This window comes from Caenorhabditis remanei, chromosome II (assembly GCF_010183535.1).
Source record: "Caenorhabditis remanei strain PX506 chromosome II, whole genome shotgun sequence".
In the NCBI taxonomy this organism is placed as follows: Eukaryota; Metazoa; Nematoda; class Chromadorea; order Rhabditida; family Rhabditidae; genus Caenorhabditis; species Caenorhabditis remanei.
In genome coordinates, this window is record NC_071329.1 from 17,195,418 (window position 1) to 17,214,501 (window position 19,084).

Below are 19,084 nucleotides of genomic sequence, written 5' to 3' on the forward strand. Positions count from 1 at the left end.
TGATTATTTATTTTTTACAGAAAATTCATCAGTTTCATGAGCGAAACGCAGTTTTGGTTGGAAAAAACACGAATTCTTGGGTTTAGTAGAAACTCTGCTAATTCCCGATTAAGAAAAAGCGCTTTTGAAAATGATTTGCGGTGCTTGACATCAATTTTCCGATTTTGAATATCTTTTCTCGGATTTACGATGTAGGAGTTGATTCTCAAACTGGTTTTGTATGTTTTTGCACCTTTTTAAAGTGAAATTGTATTATTTAAAGCTTTTTCTGATGCTAAACACCGAAAATCCCGTCGAGAACGTCTGTAACGGGCGGAAACTAGCCATGACATAATGTTTTACTCAAAAATTGGAAAATTTTGTTTAAAAAGTAGTTTCTATTTCTCTAATTGCAAAATATAAGTCTTGAAAAAGCTTTTTGGATCACATAACTGTCAATAAACCAGTTGTGAAGTTCTGAAATGCCTGAAATTCGGTCATTACTCATTTGTTATGAAAATCAGTTGAAAATTGATGATTTCTGTAATTTTTTGTAAATATAAACATACTTAGCTTTAATTCTAGCGATTCTGCAACCGAAAATAACACAAAACTTACGGAAATCGCTTGAAAATATGAGTTTTCGATGAAAATAGATGAGAAGAATTACTTGTCGTCAAATAAAATGCATTCTGGTATGCAAACACCGTGACGCGCAACTGCACAGAAGTGGGAGGAGTCATTATTATTTTTCAGCGGGAATTTAGAAAAATGACGCTAAAATGTATATTTTCCGACGATAAAACTTAATTTTTGATGGAAAAATGTCAATTCGTTCCTGAATACCATATTTTTCCTTTTTTTGATGCCCAAAGTTATCGATTTCACACTTCTTTCGCAGATTTTTGTTTTCGCTTCTGTATAAGATTGATTCGATTCATTTTAGATCGTTTCCTGTTATTGTTTGCCGTCAAGATTGATTTTTCTGCTTTTCGTTCACTTCTCCTGCTGTTTTCGCTAGATCTGCTGTTTTTCAACCCGTAACACTCACTTTCATATTAAAAATCTTCAAAACTTCACTTAAAACGTAAATTGTCTCGTTTCAGCTCGATAACATCGAATTCTAGCTCACAACGAGTTGACGAGCGAAGGATTTCCGTAAAAAGGGCCAGAATTATATCGAGTGCGAGTTTTGGTTTGAAAAGTGTTCCAATGGCCCATTTTTCAGCTCGAAGACTTCAAAAGCGAACCCGAATTGATTGGAGCGACACGAAGCAAGGTAGCAAGCCGCCAGTTAACGAGTGAGATCAAATGCTGGTCAGGTTTGTGAAAAATATCGAATTTTTGACTAATAAAGTTGGTTTTCATTACCGGATTTTCAGGAATCAGGAATAAAACGCATTTTTTCGGCATTATCACTCTCTAACGTTGTTTTAAGCCAAATTAGAAAGCTCGTCCGCATTTCTCTAGAGTAGGACTGCGTTTCGCTCATGAAACTGATGGATTTTCTGTAAAAAACCGTTTTCCAACGACAGAAACTTACTTTCTCGCTGAAAAAGAACCTGTTAAAAATATTGTTCCTCATAACTGTTACTTTTCCTTTAAAAGTCCCCATTTTGATACAAAGAAGAGTCCACTGCTGATGATGGCCGTGCTCTTCTTCTAGAAATTTGCTTTTTTTTCTTGTCCAGTGGAAAACGGCCGAAACAAGAATGAAATACTGTAAGTAATGTGTATTTGTTGGTTTTCAGGTGTTCTTTATGATTATTCGGCGGGATTTTCAGCAGTCAGGATTGAAAAATAGTGAAATTTTCAATAATGAGAAAGGAAACCTGAAAACGTTGCGAAGAACGAGTGAAATTCCATTTCGTCTCGAAAATCAATTTTCATTTCAAAGATTCCTCCCGCCAACATGCCGGAAACGTAATCGACAACTTTTGAAACTGTCGGAATATCGACTAACGTAGTATTTTATCCGAAAAATTGCGCAAAATGCGTCAAGTCCTCTCTGTTTTGCAGAGATCGTTTAGTTTTCGACCCGAATTAAAGCTAGTAAGACCAAAAATATGTTTTTTGGGACGAAAATTAATATCTTCCCATCGAAAACTAAGTTTTCTCGCTTGAAATTACACTTTGCCGTCTTTTTTCTAAATTCCCGCTGAAAAATAATTATGACTCACAGCACCCCCAAACGGGATACAGCGCTGAAAAATTTCAAACGTTCGCCGGGGAGCGCGTTTGCTATTTCAGTGCATTTAAAATCATTGATAAGACCCTAAAACCCGTCAAAGCAGTTTTTGATTGAAAAATAAGTGATACACGGCAAAAGTACTAGCGATCTCGACATATTGAGTAATTCAGTATAATAGAAGATGATATAGATTCAAAAAATCACACCTAGAACCTTCATTTCTTCTTTTTGAGAGTGAATGCAAAAATTGGAAAATGACATTTTTGAAAAAAACGGGTTTTTTTTCAATGGGAAGTTGTTGAACTGCTTTGAAAATATTTTATATGTTTCGAGAAATCTAGATCAGCAATAAAATTAAGAAATTTCGGTTATAATACGCAAATATGACATGAATACTCGAATTGTGCAATTTCAGCGTTTTATCCCCCTAGTGTTAATGTTACGCGAATTTTCGGTATGATGTCAGTTATTCATGCCTTTTTTGTTTTTTTCATTCAAAAAAGTTCTGAAAACGTAGGGAATTCGTCCAAAAACAAGCAATTTTGAGTGTTTTTTCGAAAACTCTCGAATGATCTCAGCGATTAGGCCCATAATCCAAGGGTACATCGAAAAAAGGTACATCTATGAAAAATTTGATCATAGGGTACATTTAATCGAAGGGTACAGTGAATCTTAGGGTACATCGAGGAGCTATGATCACGGGGTACATCTATAGGGTTATCGTAGGGTACATCGAGTCAGAATTTTCATAAAATTTCAGAAGACTCAAAGTTTTTATTAATTTTCGAGAAAAGCTTTACAGATGGAGTTCAAGGAATGTGTTTCTGCTGATTTTAGAGGGATGACTTAAAAAGATTTAGCATTAAAGAAGATGCTTGAATCAATTATAGAAACTCCAATATGATCATCTCTCAAATGGTTGTTGGAGTAATTTATATGTATATCATACCTCTGAAAAAAGCAATCAACATGTTTCCGAACTCCATCTGTAAAGCTTTTCCCAAGAATTGGTGAAAACTTTGAGTCTTCTGAAATTTTATGAAAATTCTGACTCGATGTACCCTATGATAACCCTATAGATGTACCCCATGATCATAGGTCCTCGATGTACCCTAAGATTCAATGTACCCGTCGATTCAATGTACCCTTTGATCACGATGTACCCTTTTTCGATGTACCCTTGGATTATGGGCCCAGCGATTAAGCATTTTTAAAAATTTAAAATCATAAAAAATCGATAAAACAGCTTATCGTCTACAATAGTTAGGTCTCAGAATTTATTTTAATTCGCTCTATAAAAAGTTATAGCACTTTGAAAAAAGTGCCTCTGAAAATGCACTGAAATAGCAAACGCGCTCCCCGGCGAACGTTTGAAATTTTTCAGCGCTGTATCCCGTTTGGGGGTGCTGTGTGACTCCTCCCACTTCTGTGCAGTTGCGCGTCGCGGTGTTTGCACACCCGAATGCATTTTATTTGACGACAAGTAATTCTTCTCATTTATTTTCATCGAAATCTCATATTTTCAAGCGATTTCCGTAAGTTTTGTGTTATTTTCGGTTTCAGAATCGCTAGAATTAAAGCTAAGTATGTTTATATTCACAAAAAATTACAGAAATCATCAATTTTCGACTTTTTTTCATAAAAAATGAGTAATGACCGAATTTCAGGATTTTCAGAACTTCACAATTGGCTTCTTGACAGTTATGTGACCCAAAAAGCTTTTTCAAGGTTTCTTTTCTGTAATTAGAGCTATAGAAACTACTTGCTGGACCTTTTTTACCAAAATTTATCGATTTTTCAGGAAAAATTCTGTCATGGCTAGTTTCCGCCCGTTTTTCGACGAGATTTTCGGTGTTTACCATCATCAAAAGCTTTTAATAATACAGTTTCAGTTCAAAAAGCAGCGAAACAGTCAAAACCAGCTCGAGAATCAACTTTTACATCGTAAATCCGAGAAAAGCTAGGAAATTGTCCGAAAATAAGCCTGAAATGTAAAAAAACTAACTTTCGATCAACTTTTGATAGGAAATCATCCAAAGTTTGACTAAAACCGCGTTTTAGATCATTTTTGACAGGAAATTTCAGAGAAAGTTTTAAAAAACGCTACAAATACCGAAAAATACAAAATTTTGACTCTTAAAATAACCAAAAATTTAGTTTTATAAGCGAAATTTCACTTTTAGCCGGTACTGGCATCCAAATCATTATTGTTTTCAGCTAAAAAACTTACTTTTTCGCCGAAAAAGAACCTGGCAAGAGTCCACTGCTGATGATGGCCGTGCTCTTTAAACCAGAAATTATTCATAGTTTCTCTTGTCCAGTGGGAAACGGCCGAAACAAGAATTAATAGTAATTATTAGCTGAAATCTAAGAGAATTCACACAAAACACGAAGAAACTAACGAAAAATTATGGGCCAATACGGTTTGACACCAATTTTTTACTTGAATGCAAACAAATGTATTATAGAATAACTTCAAACAGAGCGATACTTGGAAAAAACAAAAAAATTCTTATCAGTAGAGAATCATAATTCAGAACTATGATTGTTTGTCTTTGTTATCTGAAAAAAAACAAGTTGACCGCAAACTTTTCATTCTGGGAAAAAAGCATATTTTCACTTAAGAACAGCATCAAAAACCGAGAATCGTAAGAGGTACAATACAAAAGAAGCGGGGATCGAATTAGGTTTCATTTATTTTGCAAACCTAAACTTTAAGAAAACGCATGTATTTCGCGTTGGTCATAAAACATTTATATCTATATTATCAAAACAAAAAAGTTTCGACTTAAAGTCGGAACTTTTCAGTTTCGACAATATAAGGTTAGGACATATTACGGCCTAATTACTGTATTCAGGAAGTTTGTATTCAAAATATATTATTGATCACGAACACTATCTCTACCAACATTCCAAAATGACTAGTCCTTCGTTGTACTCATCGATTTTGACGTCACATCTGGGTCTTCCTTGGAACATATTCAAGAGACGGTTCTGAATCGCAGGTTCTCCGTTGGGCGAATGAATTCCACGACCGGTGTTGAACGTGAATTTTCTAACACCCATATATTCATCATCAGTCATCATTTCATAAACGCTTTCAGCATACATTGCCAACCCTTCTTCACTCATGAAATGAGTGTCGAAATAGTTCCAAGACTTGCGATACAAACGATGGTTCCTCTCGATAATGTCATTATGGATGAGCCGTGTTTGTTCTTCTCTTTCGAAGGGGTCTCTTTCATCATTTCTTCGTTCGTGCAATACTCTGATATGGTCATAAAATTGATTCTGAGCTTCTAGAGTTTCCAAGTTGAAAAGTATAAGTGGCTTCAAATCGAAATCCATGTTTTGGATCAATTTAAAGTTTCTGAAATGAGAGTCAATTGAGTATCGAGTTGAAACATTTGAATTGAAAAAAATCATACTTGCAAATTTACGGCCCGGGCTTCAAAGAAAGGTACCTATTTTTTTACCAAATTTTTTGAATTTTTTTGAAATTTTACATTAAAAATTTCAATTTTTTGATGCATAACTATCGTTTGATTGAATTCTGAAGTATATTCAAAAATTCGACATTTTTGGGAAAAAAACTCAAAAAAATTCAAATTTTCGTTCAAATTTTCAGTTCAAATTCTTCAGCCGGGCCTTGGAAATTCTCGTCACGGCCCGTTGCAAGTATGAAAAAAATGAATAAATCAGAGAGAAAAGTTTCGAAAAAAAAGCTGAAAGCGCGAGTAGTGATGCTCGAAGAACTGCCATGAGGTGTATGGCAAACATTGAAAGAAACATGAAGCGTCATAAATTTGAACGTAAACGTATTCCTTATCTATTCAAAACGAAAAAAAAACATTATTCTTTCAACTTCTCTGAAATAAACTGAACTTTGGAACTGATAAGGATGATTCACTTATTGTGAAATACATACAGTACCGCCCAAAAGGTTATCAACTTTGGCCGTTTTCAGTTGAAAATGACCAACTTTGAGAGTGTGCCAACTGATTGTTCCACAAAGTAGATTTTTAATGAACTATACAGAACAAAGGTAGATCTTCTTTTTTGTAGTTGACAACTTTTTTGTACGAGTACTCCCTAGAGAGTTACGGTCATTTGAAGGGGACAGCTCAAAAATCGCACTATTTTGCACTGAAATGGGTCGATTTGAGGGAGAAATTACTTTGACGATATGTAACTTGCTAGGGAGTGCCCGTACAAAAAAGTTGTCAACTACAAAAAAGAAGATCTACCTTTGTTCTGTATAGTTCATTAAAAATCTACTTTGTGGAACAATCAATATTACCATGACACGCTCTCAAAGTTGGCCATTTTCAACTGAAAACAGCAAAAGTTGATAACCTTTTGGGCGGTACTGTAGCTACGGTTGTTTACCATACTTGCAAACCGGGCCAAAACTGGCTGAAACGGGCCGCCACGGGCCGGCTCGTAACTCCTGTCAAACTCAAAATTATTAGCTGAAAAATATACCAAAATGTAGATCTCGACGAGTTCTATGTCCGTGACCTACTACGGGCCGAATGGCTATTCGTTAATGAATCGCGGGCCGGGAAAAAGTGCCGAAAAATGCGACCCATTAACGAATAGCCATTCAGCCCGTAGGTTAGTGGCATAGAACTCGTCGAGATCTACATTTTGGTACATTTTTCAGCTCATAGTTTTGAGTTTGACGCGAGTTACGCGCCGGCCCGTGTCGGCCCGTTTCCCGGTTTGCAAGTATGTTGTTTACTCTTTGACGTCATTTTTTCATTTTACAAAAATTCATTCAAATCAAGAAATAAACACAAAAAGCGAAAATTATGAATATCTGGAGCCGAGTTGAAACCGAGCAGTCACATTCTTCTTTGTCTTCATCAGAATCTGAAGTCGAACGTGTAGTGGTGGTGCTTCTGAAAAGAATTCCAGCCTTCGTTGACGTGGATTCAGAAACCGGAACAATCCTTGAGCACAGCCCAAAATCGTTATAGAATCCCTCATCGCATTTGGATCCCGGTTCTCCATTCGAGTAATACCACCACGCCCTCTCTTTTCTGGAATATGCCTAACTTTTAAATAATAATTCCAGATTATTTTCTGATTTTCTGACTTACATCGGTCCCAAAAAGCATTTCAAACCATTTTCCATCTCGATGCATCTGACTTTTTGCTGAAGTGGAGAAAGATATTGAATGATGTCTTCGGACACTCCGTGTCTAATCGCAGAGCCTCGATATACCCAAGTTTCTGATTTTTCCCAATAGGTTCTAGTATAAGATTTCAAGTTTTTGAAGACTGTTGTGTAGTTTGCAATCTCAAACGATGGAATGTCTTTTTTGTATCGTAGATCAAATTGCTGGTAGAGTGATTCATCGTAAATCTGGAAAAAGTGAGAAAAATGAAATTTTCATACTTATCAAGGTACTGCCCGGAAAAGCTCGAAGGCCCGGCTTCAAAAAATGAAAAAAAAAGTTTTTTTGTAATTTTTCCAATTTTTCATCGAAGATGTAAAAATTTTTGACGATTTTTTAGAATCTCGTCTAATTTAGAATGATAGTCGAAAAATTGACTTTTTTTGTGAAAAAATTCGAACATTTTGAATTTTGGCGCCAATTATCCGGCCTATGGTGAATTGAGGTTTCAGAAACGCGTTAAAGGCACGCCAGATTTGAAACTGAGATTTTTAGACCACAAGAAGTATCACTTTATAGATTTGGTCTTATTTCTGAAAAGTTATGAGACGCGTCGAAGGTACGCCAGACTCAGGTTTTAAAAAAACTTTTTCTGGTTTTTTATCAATTTCAAAATCACAAGAACCCAAAAAAACTCTTGTTCACTTTTTCGCGAAAAATTCAAAAAATTCAAAAAATTTGAACTTTGGCGCCAATTGCCCGTCTCGGGGCTTGACAAGTATGGGAATTTCAAAATACCAGAAACTTTCTTACCAATTCATGCATATAAGCAATTTGCAATTTATTGGCTGTCTGACGTCGGAAATTATTTAGAACGTCGATAAGAATTTTGTGATTCTCGACCTTCTTCTCCAGCTCAGGTGTCTTCTGACTTTGAGAAGCGGCAGCGATAAGGAAAAACGTGAGAATCCATGGAGTGCACACCATTTTTTGGTAATACTTGTTTCGGAAACTTTAGCCTTGGCATGATGACCGTAGCCTTGACTGCCGACGAATATAAGGACTACGGTCAGTATGCCAATTCCAAAATTAATCAAAATTAACCATTCCTTCCAAAATTATCAAGAATGTCGATTCAACTCTTTTGGATCTTTTTTGTTTCTACATTCATCCTCCACTCATCTGAATCGAAACCGATAGACCTGGTAGCTGTGGTTAACGATACTAATAATTTGCGACGTGAGGCAGCTGAAGAGTTTAAAATTCCTTATATGCATGAGTTGGTAAGTGATTTTGTAGTTTTTCAGTTTTAAAATGTTCATTTTTGTTAGATCTACGATGCAACTCTCTACCAACAATTTGATCTGATTGACAATGATGACATCCCCTGGTTCACTCCTATTTCGCGTGATTTCTTTTCAGCACAGTTTGATGTGTTTAAGAACAAACGCGGCGAGATGAAGATATATTCTTATCGAGAAAACCCACTAAGTGAAGTGAAGAATCCCTACACCGCTCAGTACCTTTCCCCACTTCAAAAACGAATCCGATGCTTAACAAGGGAGAATGGTACGCTCAAATGTGTTTTGGGACCAATGTAAGTGTTATCTCGGCACAGTTCTTTCAACTGCGCTCCACCGAAATCCTCTTGTCTCTTTTTCTTTGAGTCGCTCAATTTCGCACACAATTTTCTTCGGTTTCGATAGAGCGCAGTTCTATAAGAGATTAAAATATGAAAATTGTTTTTAGAAGAGAAACAATGTGGTGGTACTACTCAGAAGGATCTCCTGGATCCAGATGTGATGATGATTACTATAACAATGAGGGACTGTGTACCAGATTCCAGACTACAACTACAAGAAAGACCACAGCAACCACTTCTTTGTAAGTTTATAGACCTCTAGCTGAGACCCCTGAACAAAAACTGAAAAATTCTTTAACAGGAACACAGTCACAACTGAGAAACCATATCCAACTATTGATGCAGAGGAGGAAGAAGAATGTGAATGTTCAGTGTCTACTTGTGTCAAAATAACTTTTATTTTTATTACGCTTTTTGTGCATTATTTGGTTTAATAAATGGTTTTGAACAGTCCCATTTCAGTGCAAAATAGAGTGATTTTTGAGCTCTCCCCTTTACATGTCCATAACTCTTATGGAAGTGTTTGTACAAAAAATTGGTCAACTAAAAAAATGAAGCACTATCTTTGTTCTGTATGGTTCTTATATAACTTACTTTGTGCGAAAATCAGTCATACCGTAACACCTTCTCCAAGTTGGTCATTTTCAACTGAAAAAGGCCGAATTGTATATCTTACTGTACGGTACTGTAGATGTCTTTCATTCTAAACGATTCTGGGCTGAAAACCCGAAACCGATTTGAAACCCTGAAATCTCTAATTTCTTCGGTTCCCTAATTCCGAGTGTCGGACACCGCTCCCACGTTCCTTTCCCTCTCGTTTTCAATGGTTTATGGAAAAAGAGACACAGACATCAATAAGGAAAACAACCGCATTAGGATTCAACGGACACGAAATTCATGAAAGAATACTGTACAAATCCTAGAGAGTGCTAGAGAAACAGAAAAGAGATAGGACGGCGCATCTTTTTCGATTCATTCGGTAATGTACCAGTTGGAGTGAGACTGAGTTTGTATCGGTCGAAATTATGTATATAAACTGATTTTTATAAAATTCTAAATATTCATATTTATTCTTCTGATATTGATATGTATATATTATGGTGTGATCTCCGTTGTCAACGAATGAAATAATAAATAACAGTGAGTCTCTAAATGTTTTTCAAACCCGAATGTGTAATAGCAAATAAAATTTTGGCTATTTCAGATTTTTTCGAAACTTCACTCTTGAAAAACCCCTTTCTTCCTGAATTACGTAATTACATATTAAATACTCACATTTTCCAGGTAAACCACAACAACTAAACAATGTCGAAACGCCCGAATTCGGATGACATAATGAGCGACGCAAAGCAAGTCGCAATAGCAATTGCAACCCAACAACTCTTGTCTCAAGCAAGAAGAGCCAACCGCCAGCAACAACCACGCGAATGCTTCTTCTGCTCTTCAAACAATCATAAAGAGGATCAGTGTGACCAGCCGAATACAAAGTTATACAAGTTCCGAAAGATCCATGAGAACAACCGATGTATAATCTGCTTAGGACAAACAACCGGAAATCACACAATTCGTACCTGTAGGAAACTACGTTATCCGGAAAACTTGTGCTCAAACATGGAGTGTAAACAAATGGTTATAATACACAACCACAGTATTTGCCTGAACGATCAACTACCACAAACGGCCCAACCACCACCGAAACAGTCAAAGAAATGAAGGCCATCAGAACAATGAGACAGATTCAAATTTTTTTTGTTTTTGAACAAACTACATCAAATGTTTAAGAATTTTTTAAAATGAATTTTCTCATGAACAATGTTTTATTTTTATATAGCATCCTGCGAAGGAGAAGCCTTTCGGACAATCACAATACAGTGCGCGTCATAAAGATAGGACACCCCCTAAAATTTGTTGTTCTGAAAAATCCTGGATAGTTATCAAAAATCGGCGAGTGCAGTTCGATTCAGCGACCCTAAAAACCTATGAAGACAACTGATCGTTTAGATTGAGCAACTTTAATCAGCTCTGTGCTCAAAAGTCACTTTTGAGGCCGCGTCATAAAGATAGGACACCCCCAAAAAGCAGTACTTTTCGAGTCTTTTTCCTGGAAAATGTGGAATTTTTTAATAGGAAATTGCTTAAAATGCTCTAATTAGTCATATTTTGAATGTTTTCACAAAAATTATTCCTAAAAAACTTGTTCTAAAATATTCGATTTTCAGACTTTTTAGTGATTTTTCACTTTTTCGAGTTTCATCATTGAATTATATGGAAACACCAATAAATTTCCAATATTTAAGTATCCGGAATAACAAATCATACCTTGAAAATTAATATTTTCAACTTTGAAATGTCTTCAAAGTGATTTATATCACTTTTCATGATAGAATTCGAAAAAAGTAAAAAATAATTGGAAAATTGGAAAATCACTTTTTTTTTGAGTTTTTCGAACAAGTTTTCTAGGAATATTTTTTGTGAAAACATTCAAAGTAGGACTAATTGTAGCACTTTAAACAATTTTCGAATAAAATATTCCACATTTTCTAGGAAAAAGAGTCGAAAAGTGCTGTTTTTTGGGGGTGTCCTATCATTATGACGCGACCTCAAAAGTGACTTTTGAGCACAGAGCTGATGAAAGTTGCTCAATCTAAACGATCAGTTGTCTCCATAGGTTTTTAGGGTCGCTGAATCGAACTGCACTCGCCGATTTTTGATAACTATCCAGGATTTTTCAGAACAACAAATTTTAGGGGGTGTCCTATCTTTATGACGCGCTCTGTATTATAACGAGAACAAACAAAATAACAGACCATACTACAAAAAGATAACACAATCAACCCGCATGAAACAACCAATCCACAAACTAAATAAAAGCTATTCTTTTTAAAATCCAGAAGTTCGTTACGAAAGTCAATCAGATTTTTTTCATTATCATCCAATTGATTAGCAGAAAGAGAAGGATCGACCATACAACTACGAAGCCCAAATTGATGATATTCTTCCTCCATATCACCACGACACTCGTCGACAAACTCCGCCGATAACCTAACACGAATATGGCATGGAACATCATACTCATCTTGGATACAAAAATGAGGCGATGAGTAGCTACAAAAGTAAAGAAAATATTATTTCAAAAAAAATATAAATTACCCCTTCAACATCAAACAATATTTACATTCAGCACAATTGGCGATTACAACCCAATCCGGAATCACTGAAGAATTCCCACCGCATACCACAGAAATAGAGCAATAAAAAACAAATATCAAGAAGAACATGCTGACAAGAAAACAGTTTATCGTCAAGTTTCTTTTATATGAGCTTGCTGCGGGGGTGCTGGAATGTCGCCATTCCAAGCATATCATTTATTATTATGCTCCCTCTTCATCCTGCCTCCCGTTCATCTTCCTGGCTGCCACCCTATTCACTGCAGGAGGATAATGGAATTTCTGCCATGCGCTACCAAGAGTCAGATCATCAAGGCACAATACGGGACAATTCGCGGTTCACGATCACTTCCTGGCTCAATCAAATTTTTGGCACTGCACAACGAGCACTTCACAACACATTGTCATGCGCGGGAGTGTAGAGATCAAACAATCTTTACCGACGATCTTTGCTGCCGACTCCCTCGTGACCTCAAAGTCTAACGCGGAATGGAATTCACTAATTAGATCACCGATTATACCTATTCTCAATTTCTCTCTCTTTCTCTCCCTCTCTCTCAAGGGCCAAGAAGCCAATCAGGGCCAAGACGCCAAAAACGGTCAGTAGAACTCAAGAGCCAAATCGCTGCATCGTTTGCTTAGGCCCGAAGAGCGGTACTTATACTACCTTGCAGCAAAAGGACCGACCCATCAAATATTCAATTGCAATAAGCTCAGATACTCTTCAAACCTGTGTGACAACCGCCAATGTGACAACATGGGAATAATTCATAATCACCACATCTGCCCAAGTGAAAATCAGAAGAAGGTATGCAAAAAATTGTAGCAAAACCAATAAAAATGTTATTTTTTTCAGTAAACCAACAACAAGAAGGAAATCCCAACTTTTTTTATTTTTAAGCAAAAAAAATAACATCGCAATTGTTTGAAACTTTTTTAAAAGGAATGTTTCTCCAAAAAAAGTATAATTATTTATTTTGACAAATGCAACAATTCAGGTACAGTGGTTAGGATTATAATTAGTATTATAGATTAAAAAATATAAGCATATATATCTGGAACGCGGCTCTAAACTGAGTTGCGATCAGGCAAAAGGTGGTTCAGATTAATACAAGTTTATTGAGTAGAATATATGCAGAAATAACAATATATGGGAGTAATAGAGACGGGAAAAAGGGGTAATAGGGAATAAGGAACGGGGAAATAGGGACAGGAAAAATAATAAAGAAAAGCTACAAAAAAATAAAGAAGCTACAAACCTAAGGTTCAGAATTTGTGGGGTCCCATAAATTTGTCGTTCGGTGTGAGTCAGGGTGACTCTTCTGGAGCCCAAATAGGATAACCTCACAAGGGAAGTCTTTGGAGACGCCACTTTCAAACGAGCTATAAATTTGGTCATAGGTATTTTCGACCACGGGGAGTCCATTTCTGCAGTCAAAACCTGCTAAATGTCTCTGTGAGCCGAGTTATGAGCTCTTAAACTTTTCATATGGGCAAGCTTTTTCACATGGAATTCCAAATCGGACGTATATACGCCACCGCTCAGTTGAATTTGTGTTCCCCAGCGGTTTACCTGTGTTTGTAAGTTGCGAAAAAGAGAAAATCTAGCGTATACTACTTGTCGATTTGGAATTCCATGTGAAAAAGCTTTCCCATATGAAAAGTTTAAAAGCTCATAACTCGGCTCAGAGAGACATTTAACAGGTTTTGATTGCAGAAATGGACTCCCCGTAGTTGAAAATACCTATGACCAAATTTATAGCTCGTTTGAAAGTGGCGTCTCCAAAGACTTCCCTTGTCAGATTGAGGTTACCCACGTTTCCGTCCAGAACGGCTCCCCTCCACCCCGGATACACAAATCTCAGAAACTCGAAGAGAAATGACTATAAGAAGTGCTCGTACAAATAAGTTGTCAACTACAAAAATGAAGCTCTACTTTTGTTCTGTATGATTCATGAAAAAACTACTTGATGGGACAATCAGTATCACCATGACACAGTCTCAAAGTTGCTCAATTTCAATTAAAACGGTCAACGTTTACAACCGGGACTCTATACCAGATGGAAATCCTTTATGATCTCGACTCTAAACAATGAGACCCCTTTTCAACTTCAAATTTTGAAAATCATTACTGTACTGTTGTTGTTTCCAATACCACAAAGTAATCCTAAAACTAAATGCATTTCAGCAAATTACAAACACCCAAACTATGTCGAAACGCCCAGGAAAATCACTCGCCTCAGAAATCAACGAGGAAGACAAGCGGATGGCAATCTTTTTCCAACTCCGCGGCATCACGGATCAAGCAAACCGTGCTCTCCATTGCCCAGTTCGCGATCCAGTCCCATGCAAATTCTGTAAGCGATTCGGCCACGAAATGCATCAATGCGGAAGAGTTGAACAAGCCGAAAAACTGCTACATGCTGCTTCCAGAATTATCTGCGTCATTTGCACTCACCACGCAGCCAACTTATCAATGCAAAGAGCTGCTCAACGCAGCAAAACACCACCAACAACAGGAGAAAATCCAAGCCAGCAAGCCACCGCCTAAGTGCAACATTTGTCGACAAAATCATTATGCTTCGGAATGCAAACTTCCAATAGACGAAAAGATGAAAATCATCAAGCAACGACACCTCTGCCAAATTTGTCTCACCAGAGACAAACATACTCCAATCAATTGCAAAACACTTCGGTTCCCGAAATATCTGTGCGACAACAAAAAATGCGGAAAAAATTACTCTTCCCATCATGTTTCAATTTGCCCCTTCATGGCGTCAACAACTCCAAACATGTCACCTCTTGCGGAATCAATGGGACACGACGAAAGTTTGGATTAAAATCTAAAGATATGACATCTGTTACCTCTATATATATATATATATTTCATTTTTTGTAATCTGATATCAAATATACGAAAATTTTTCTTTCTAAATAACCAATTTATTCTCTAAAATAAATATTGCAAAATGATTATCAGTAAAAAGTTAAACAAAAGAATAATCGAGATTCATGTGATCCGCGACTCTACTCTCGATCCGCACGACTTCAAGGGGATACAATTCACGGGGCGCTTCTCGAATATAAAATACACATGTAGCTTCCTGTGGAAGCCGGATCCCGTAGCGGACCTCAAAATAGGCCCGCACCGAGATCCAGCGTCCAAAAAAGGCACTCCAGAAAACTGCGTCACATGTCCTGGAAAAATCAAAGTTAAAATCTCAAAAAAAAAATATAAAAAATATAAAAAATAAAGAAAGCTACAAACCTAAGGTTCAGAATTTGGGGGGTCCCATAAATTCGTCGTCCGGTGTGAGTCAAGGTGACTCTTCTGGAGCCCAAATAGGACAACCTCAGATTGAGGTTGTCCACGTTTCATTTTCAAATGAAAAAAGCCGAATTGTATAACTTACTGCAAGGTACTGTATCAATATCAGAAGGATAAATAGAAATATTTAGAACTTTATAAAAATCAGTTAATATACAATATAATTGACCGATACATATTCAGTCTCCACTCCAACTGGTACATTACGGAATGACTTGGAAAGATAGGCGATGGCCTATTTATTTTTCTGTTTCTCTATCACTCTCTAGGATTTGTACAGTACTCTTTCACGTTCGGCGCATCGGAATGTCGGTCAACGCTCCCATTCTCTTTTCGTTCTCGCTTTTAATGGTATATAGAGGAAGAGACACAGACATCAATGAGGAAAACACCGCAGAAGGATTCGGCGGACATGAAGTTCATGAAAGAATAGTGCCGATCCTAGAGAGTGCTAGAGAAACGAAAAAATAAATAGGCCGGCGCCACTCTTCCCAGTCATTTTGTAATGTTCCTGTTGGAGTAAGACTGAATATGTATCGGTCAATTGTATGATTTTTATAAAATTCTAAATATTCATATTTATCCTTCTGATATTGCTATGTATATATTATTGTGTGATCTCTGTTGTCTACAAGTATTGGATACTTTCGGGTAAAATAACAGTGAGTTTCTAAATTTTGAAACGGTGGGAATGGATAACATTTAAAATTTTTAACAGGCAGTGTTTTCTCTAAAAGTTCATATTTATCCACCTGATATTGATATGTAAAATTTGGGATTTTTCATTTGAAAATGACCACGGTATCACTGATTGTCCCACAAAGTAAATTATGTATAAACCACACAGATCAAAAGTAGAGCTTCATTTTTGTAGTTGACAACTTTTTTGTACGAGCACTCCCTGGAGAGTTATGGTCATTTTTAGCCGACTGCTCAAAAATCATTCCATTTTGCACTGAAATGGGAGGATTTGAGTTAGAAATTACTTTGTAGAACAAAAAAGTTGTCAATTACAAAAATGAAGGTCTACCTTTGCTAGGTATGGTTTTTACATAATTTACTTTGTGGGGCAATCAGTGATATCGTAACACCCTCTGGCCATTTTCAACTAAAAATGACCAAATTGTATGTCTTACTGCACGGTACTGTACATTGCAGAGCATGAAGTATTTTTTACTACTGAATAAGAAAAATTTCAGAAACTACACAAAGCATACAATGCAACGCTGTGTTGACCAAACTCCACGAGACTCCAATAGGAAATTTATTGGCTGAAACTGCAAAAACAACTATCGAACAAGCCCATTCAAAGAACGCAGACATCAGAAAGAAGGTAACTAAACTCGAAGATAAAATGAAAGTTGAATTTATAACCGCTAATCTCGTTGCAGGAGAAGAAAACGTGACCGTAAGATCAACTTCGAAATTGCCGTCAAAAAGCAACCGAATCTGATTGATCCTTCCGACCTCATTAGACCATACGACACAGATGGATCCCAGTTTGAAGATGCCATGGATAGACTTTTAGCTATGTACGGATCGAAAGAATTGTGGGATCAAACCTCCAGCAAAATGTTGTTTGTGCAGAGGGCGACTGCAAGACCACATCGCAGGATCAAAAAATTCAAAAATGCCTGGACCAACGACTATGTCTCCTGTGCCTTAACAATACATTCCACCACCCAACAAATTGCCGTGTGATCAAGAAAACTTGGCTTTTATGCAAAACCTACCATTGTGGAAAGGAATTGGCAATTCACCACGCGTCAATCTGCGACAAATGCCAGTAGCCGAGATGAAGACATCTGGTCTCATTGGAACTCATAGAGGAACTATATGCAGAAGATAAAGAGGTAAGAAATGACATCAAAACATTAGTGAAGAAAATAACGGAAAGGCACGATTCATTAAATAATTTTACAGAAGATGAAACAGACACTCTAAAGGCGATGCCTTAAGCCAAACAAAGCTACAAAATAATGCCAAGCCTGGCACAACAACAGCTCCAATCCACACTTCTAGTGAACCCACATGGAACGATTCAGCAACCAGCAAATCAAAATGGAACCATATTGTTATCCGTTGGACCTCGTTACTCAACTCATATTCTTTTGCTTTAAAAAATTTGTAAATAAACTCATTTCACAAAAAAATTAGTTCACATCAAAAAGTTTTCAGATTTATTTTCCGCTTGCCGGTTATCAGTCACTTGGCGCATTGAGATAGAAACACTGATAAGAAGATAAGAAAAATAGCACGGGGAAGCTTCAGGAACAAAAATAGTGTACAATTCCTAGAGAGTGCTAGAGAAACAGAAAAGAGATAGGAGCAGCGTCTCTCTTCCAATTCATTCCGTAATGTACCTGTTGGAGTTAGACTGAATTTGTATCGGTCGATTTTATGTATATAAACTGATTTTTATAAAATACTAAATATTCATATTTATTCTTCTGTTATTGTTAATTTGATGTGAACTCTGTTGTCATCGGATATTGGATATTTTTGGGAGGAATACCAGTGAGTTTCTAAATTTCAAAACTGTGGGAATCCATAACTGTAGCAAAAAAATTGTGGATATTTCAGGCAGCTGGAATTCTCGAAAATTGGTATATAGAAGTAAATTATCAAAGATTTGGGCATATAGACAAATCATGATCGCAGAAATTATTGAAACAATTGGAAGACTGTTTTCCATCCGGTACAATCGTTTTTTTGGAAGAAAATGTAAGTTTTTTTTCTTATTTTTAAAATATATATTCGAAAATTTCAGGAACAAGCTGAACGAGATTGCACTTTTTATTTCACTGTACTTGCAAACTTCAACTTTGATTTTATAATTTCGGTGAGTTTTAAACTTGTACATCTGTAAAAAAATGATTTGAATTACATATTTCAGATCTCCAGATAAAAAGGGTCGTGGTTTGATTGGTTGCTGATAAATGGATTCAAGAGATCGTCAGAAGAGGATTGTGAGTTTTTGATTCCATGAGCATACTGTAGCTGGGGTTACTGTAGTCTGATCTATATGAAAATGTTTCAGGATAATACGATCCATATGACTTCACCAAGGATGGGATCGCTCAGGATATCCATTGCTTTGGTATGTTTTGGAATTTTAAAAATAATAAAAATAAATTTTAAATATTTCAGATCTTAAAAGAAGAGGAAATCACCGCAACACCTTTATTCGATCGACAGTCATTCCATATCTTTTATTTTATTTTTATATTTTATCCTAAATAAATATTTAATCCAAACCACTGTGTTATTCTGCTTTGAAGAAGAAAACAAATTTCACAAAAAATAGTTCAAATCTATTTTTAGAATTGTTTCCGCTCCCCGGTTATCAGTCACTTGGCACATTAAGAAGGAAACACTGATAAAAAAATAGCACGGGGTAGCTTCAGGAACAAAAATAGTGTAAACTTCCTAGAGAGTTCCAGAGAAACAGAAAAGAGATAGGAGCGGCGTCTCTCTTCCCATTCATTCCGTAATGTACCTATTGGAGTAAGACTGAATTTGTATCGGTCGATATTATGTATTTAAACTGATTTTTATAAAATTCTAAATATTCATATTTATCCTACTAATATTGGTATTCACGCTTACTCGCTCATCTCCAAAGGAATTTCCATGGACACTCCGGAAGTCGAA

The 19,084-nt window shown here is 36.4% G+C and overlaps 6 protein-coding genes across 6 annotated transcripts; 4 read left to right on the top strand and 2 right to left on the bottom strand.

Moving 5' to 3' along the window:
• Positions 1-5,071: 5,071 nt before the first annotated feature.
• On the bottom strand, positions 5,072-5,518 carry GCK72_007603 (uncharacterized protein; the record flags this gene model as incomplete). The annotated part of the gene is made up of 1 exon (XM_053726321.1): positions 5,072-5,518. One exon carries the CDS (start codon positions 5,516-5,518, stop codon positions 5,072-5,074), a length of 447 nt encoding a protein of 148 aa, XP_053590515.1.
• A 1,432-nt stretch (positions 5,519-6,950) lies between these two features.
• On the bottom strand, positions 6,951-8,280 carry GCK72_007604 (uncharacterized protein; the record flags this gene model as incomplete). Its single annotated transcript, XM_053726322.1, has 3 exons — positions 6,951-7,215; positions 7,276-7,541; positions 8,107-8,280. The coding sequence occupies 3 exons, from the start codon at positions 8,278-8,280 to the stop codon at positions 6,951-6,953; spliced, it is 705 nt and encodes a 234-aa protein (XP_053590516.1).
• A 140-nt stretch (positions 8,281-8,420) lies between these two features.
• GCK72_007605 (uncharacterized protein) lies at positions 8,421-9,369 on the top strand (the record flags this gene model as incomplete). Its single annotated transcript, XM_003107113.2, has 4 exons — positions 8,421-8,576; positions 8,625-8,890; positions 9,043-9,177; positions 9,237-9,369. 4 exons carry the CDS (start codon positions 8,421-8,423, stop codon positions 9,367-9,369), a joined length of 690 nt encoding a protein of 229 aa, XP_003107161.2.
• An 871-nt stretch (positions 9,370-10,240) lies between these two features.
• GCK72_007606 (uncharacterized protein) lies at positions 10,241-10,648 on the top strand (the record flags this gene model as incomplete). The annotated part of the gene is made up of 1 exon (XM_003107182.2): positions 10,241-10,648. One exon carries the CDS (start codon positions 10,241-10,243, stop codon positions 10,646-10,648), a length of 408 nt encoding a protein of 135 aa, XP_003107230.2.
• Positions 10,649-12,308: 1,660 nt separating this feature from the next.
• Positions 12,309-12,524, top strand: GCK72_007607 (uncharacterized protein; the record flags this gene model as incomplete). Its single annotated transcript, XM_053726323.1, has 1 exon — positions 12,309-12,524. One exon carries the CDS (start codon positions 12,309-12,311, stop codon positions 12,522-12,524), a length of 216 nt encoding a protein of 71 aa, XP_053590517.1.
• A 1,787-nt stretch (positions 12,525-14,311) lies between these two features.
• On the top strand, positions 14,312-14,653 carry GCK72_007608 (uncharacterized protein; the record flags this gene model as incomplete). The annotated part of the gene is made up of 1 exon (XM_053726324.1): positions 14,312-14,653. One exon carries the CDS (start codon positions 14,312-14,314, stop codon positions 14,651-14,653), a length of 342 nt encoding a protein of 113 aa, XP_053590518.1.
• Between the last annotated feature and the right edge of the window lie 4,431 nt (positions 14,654-19,084).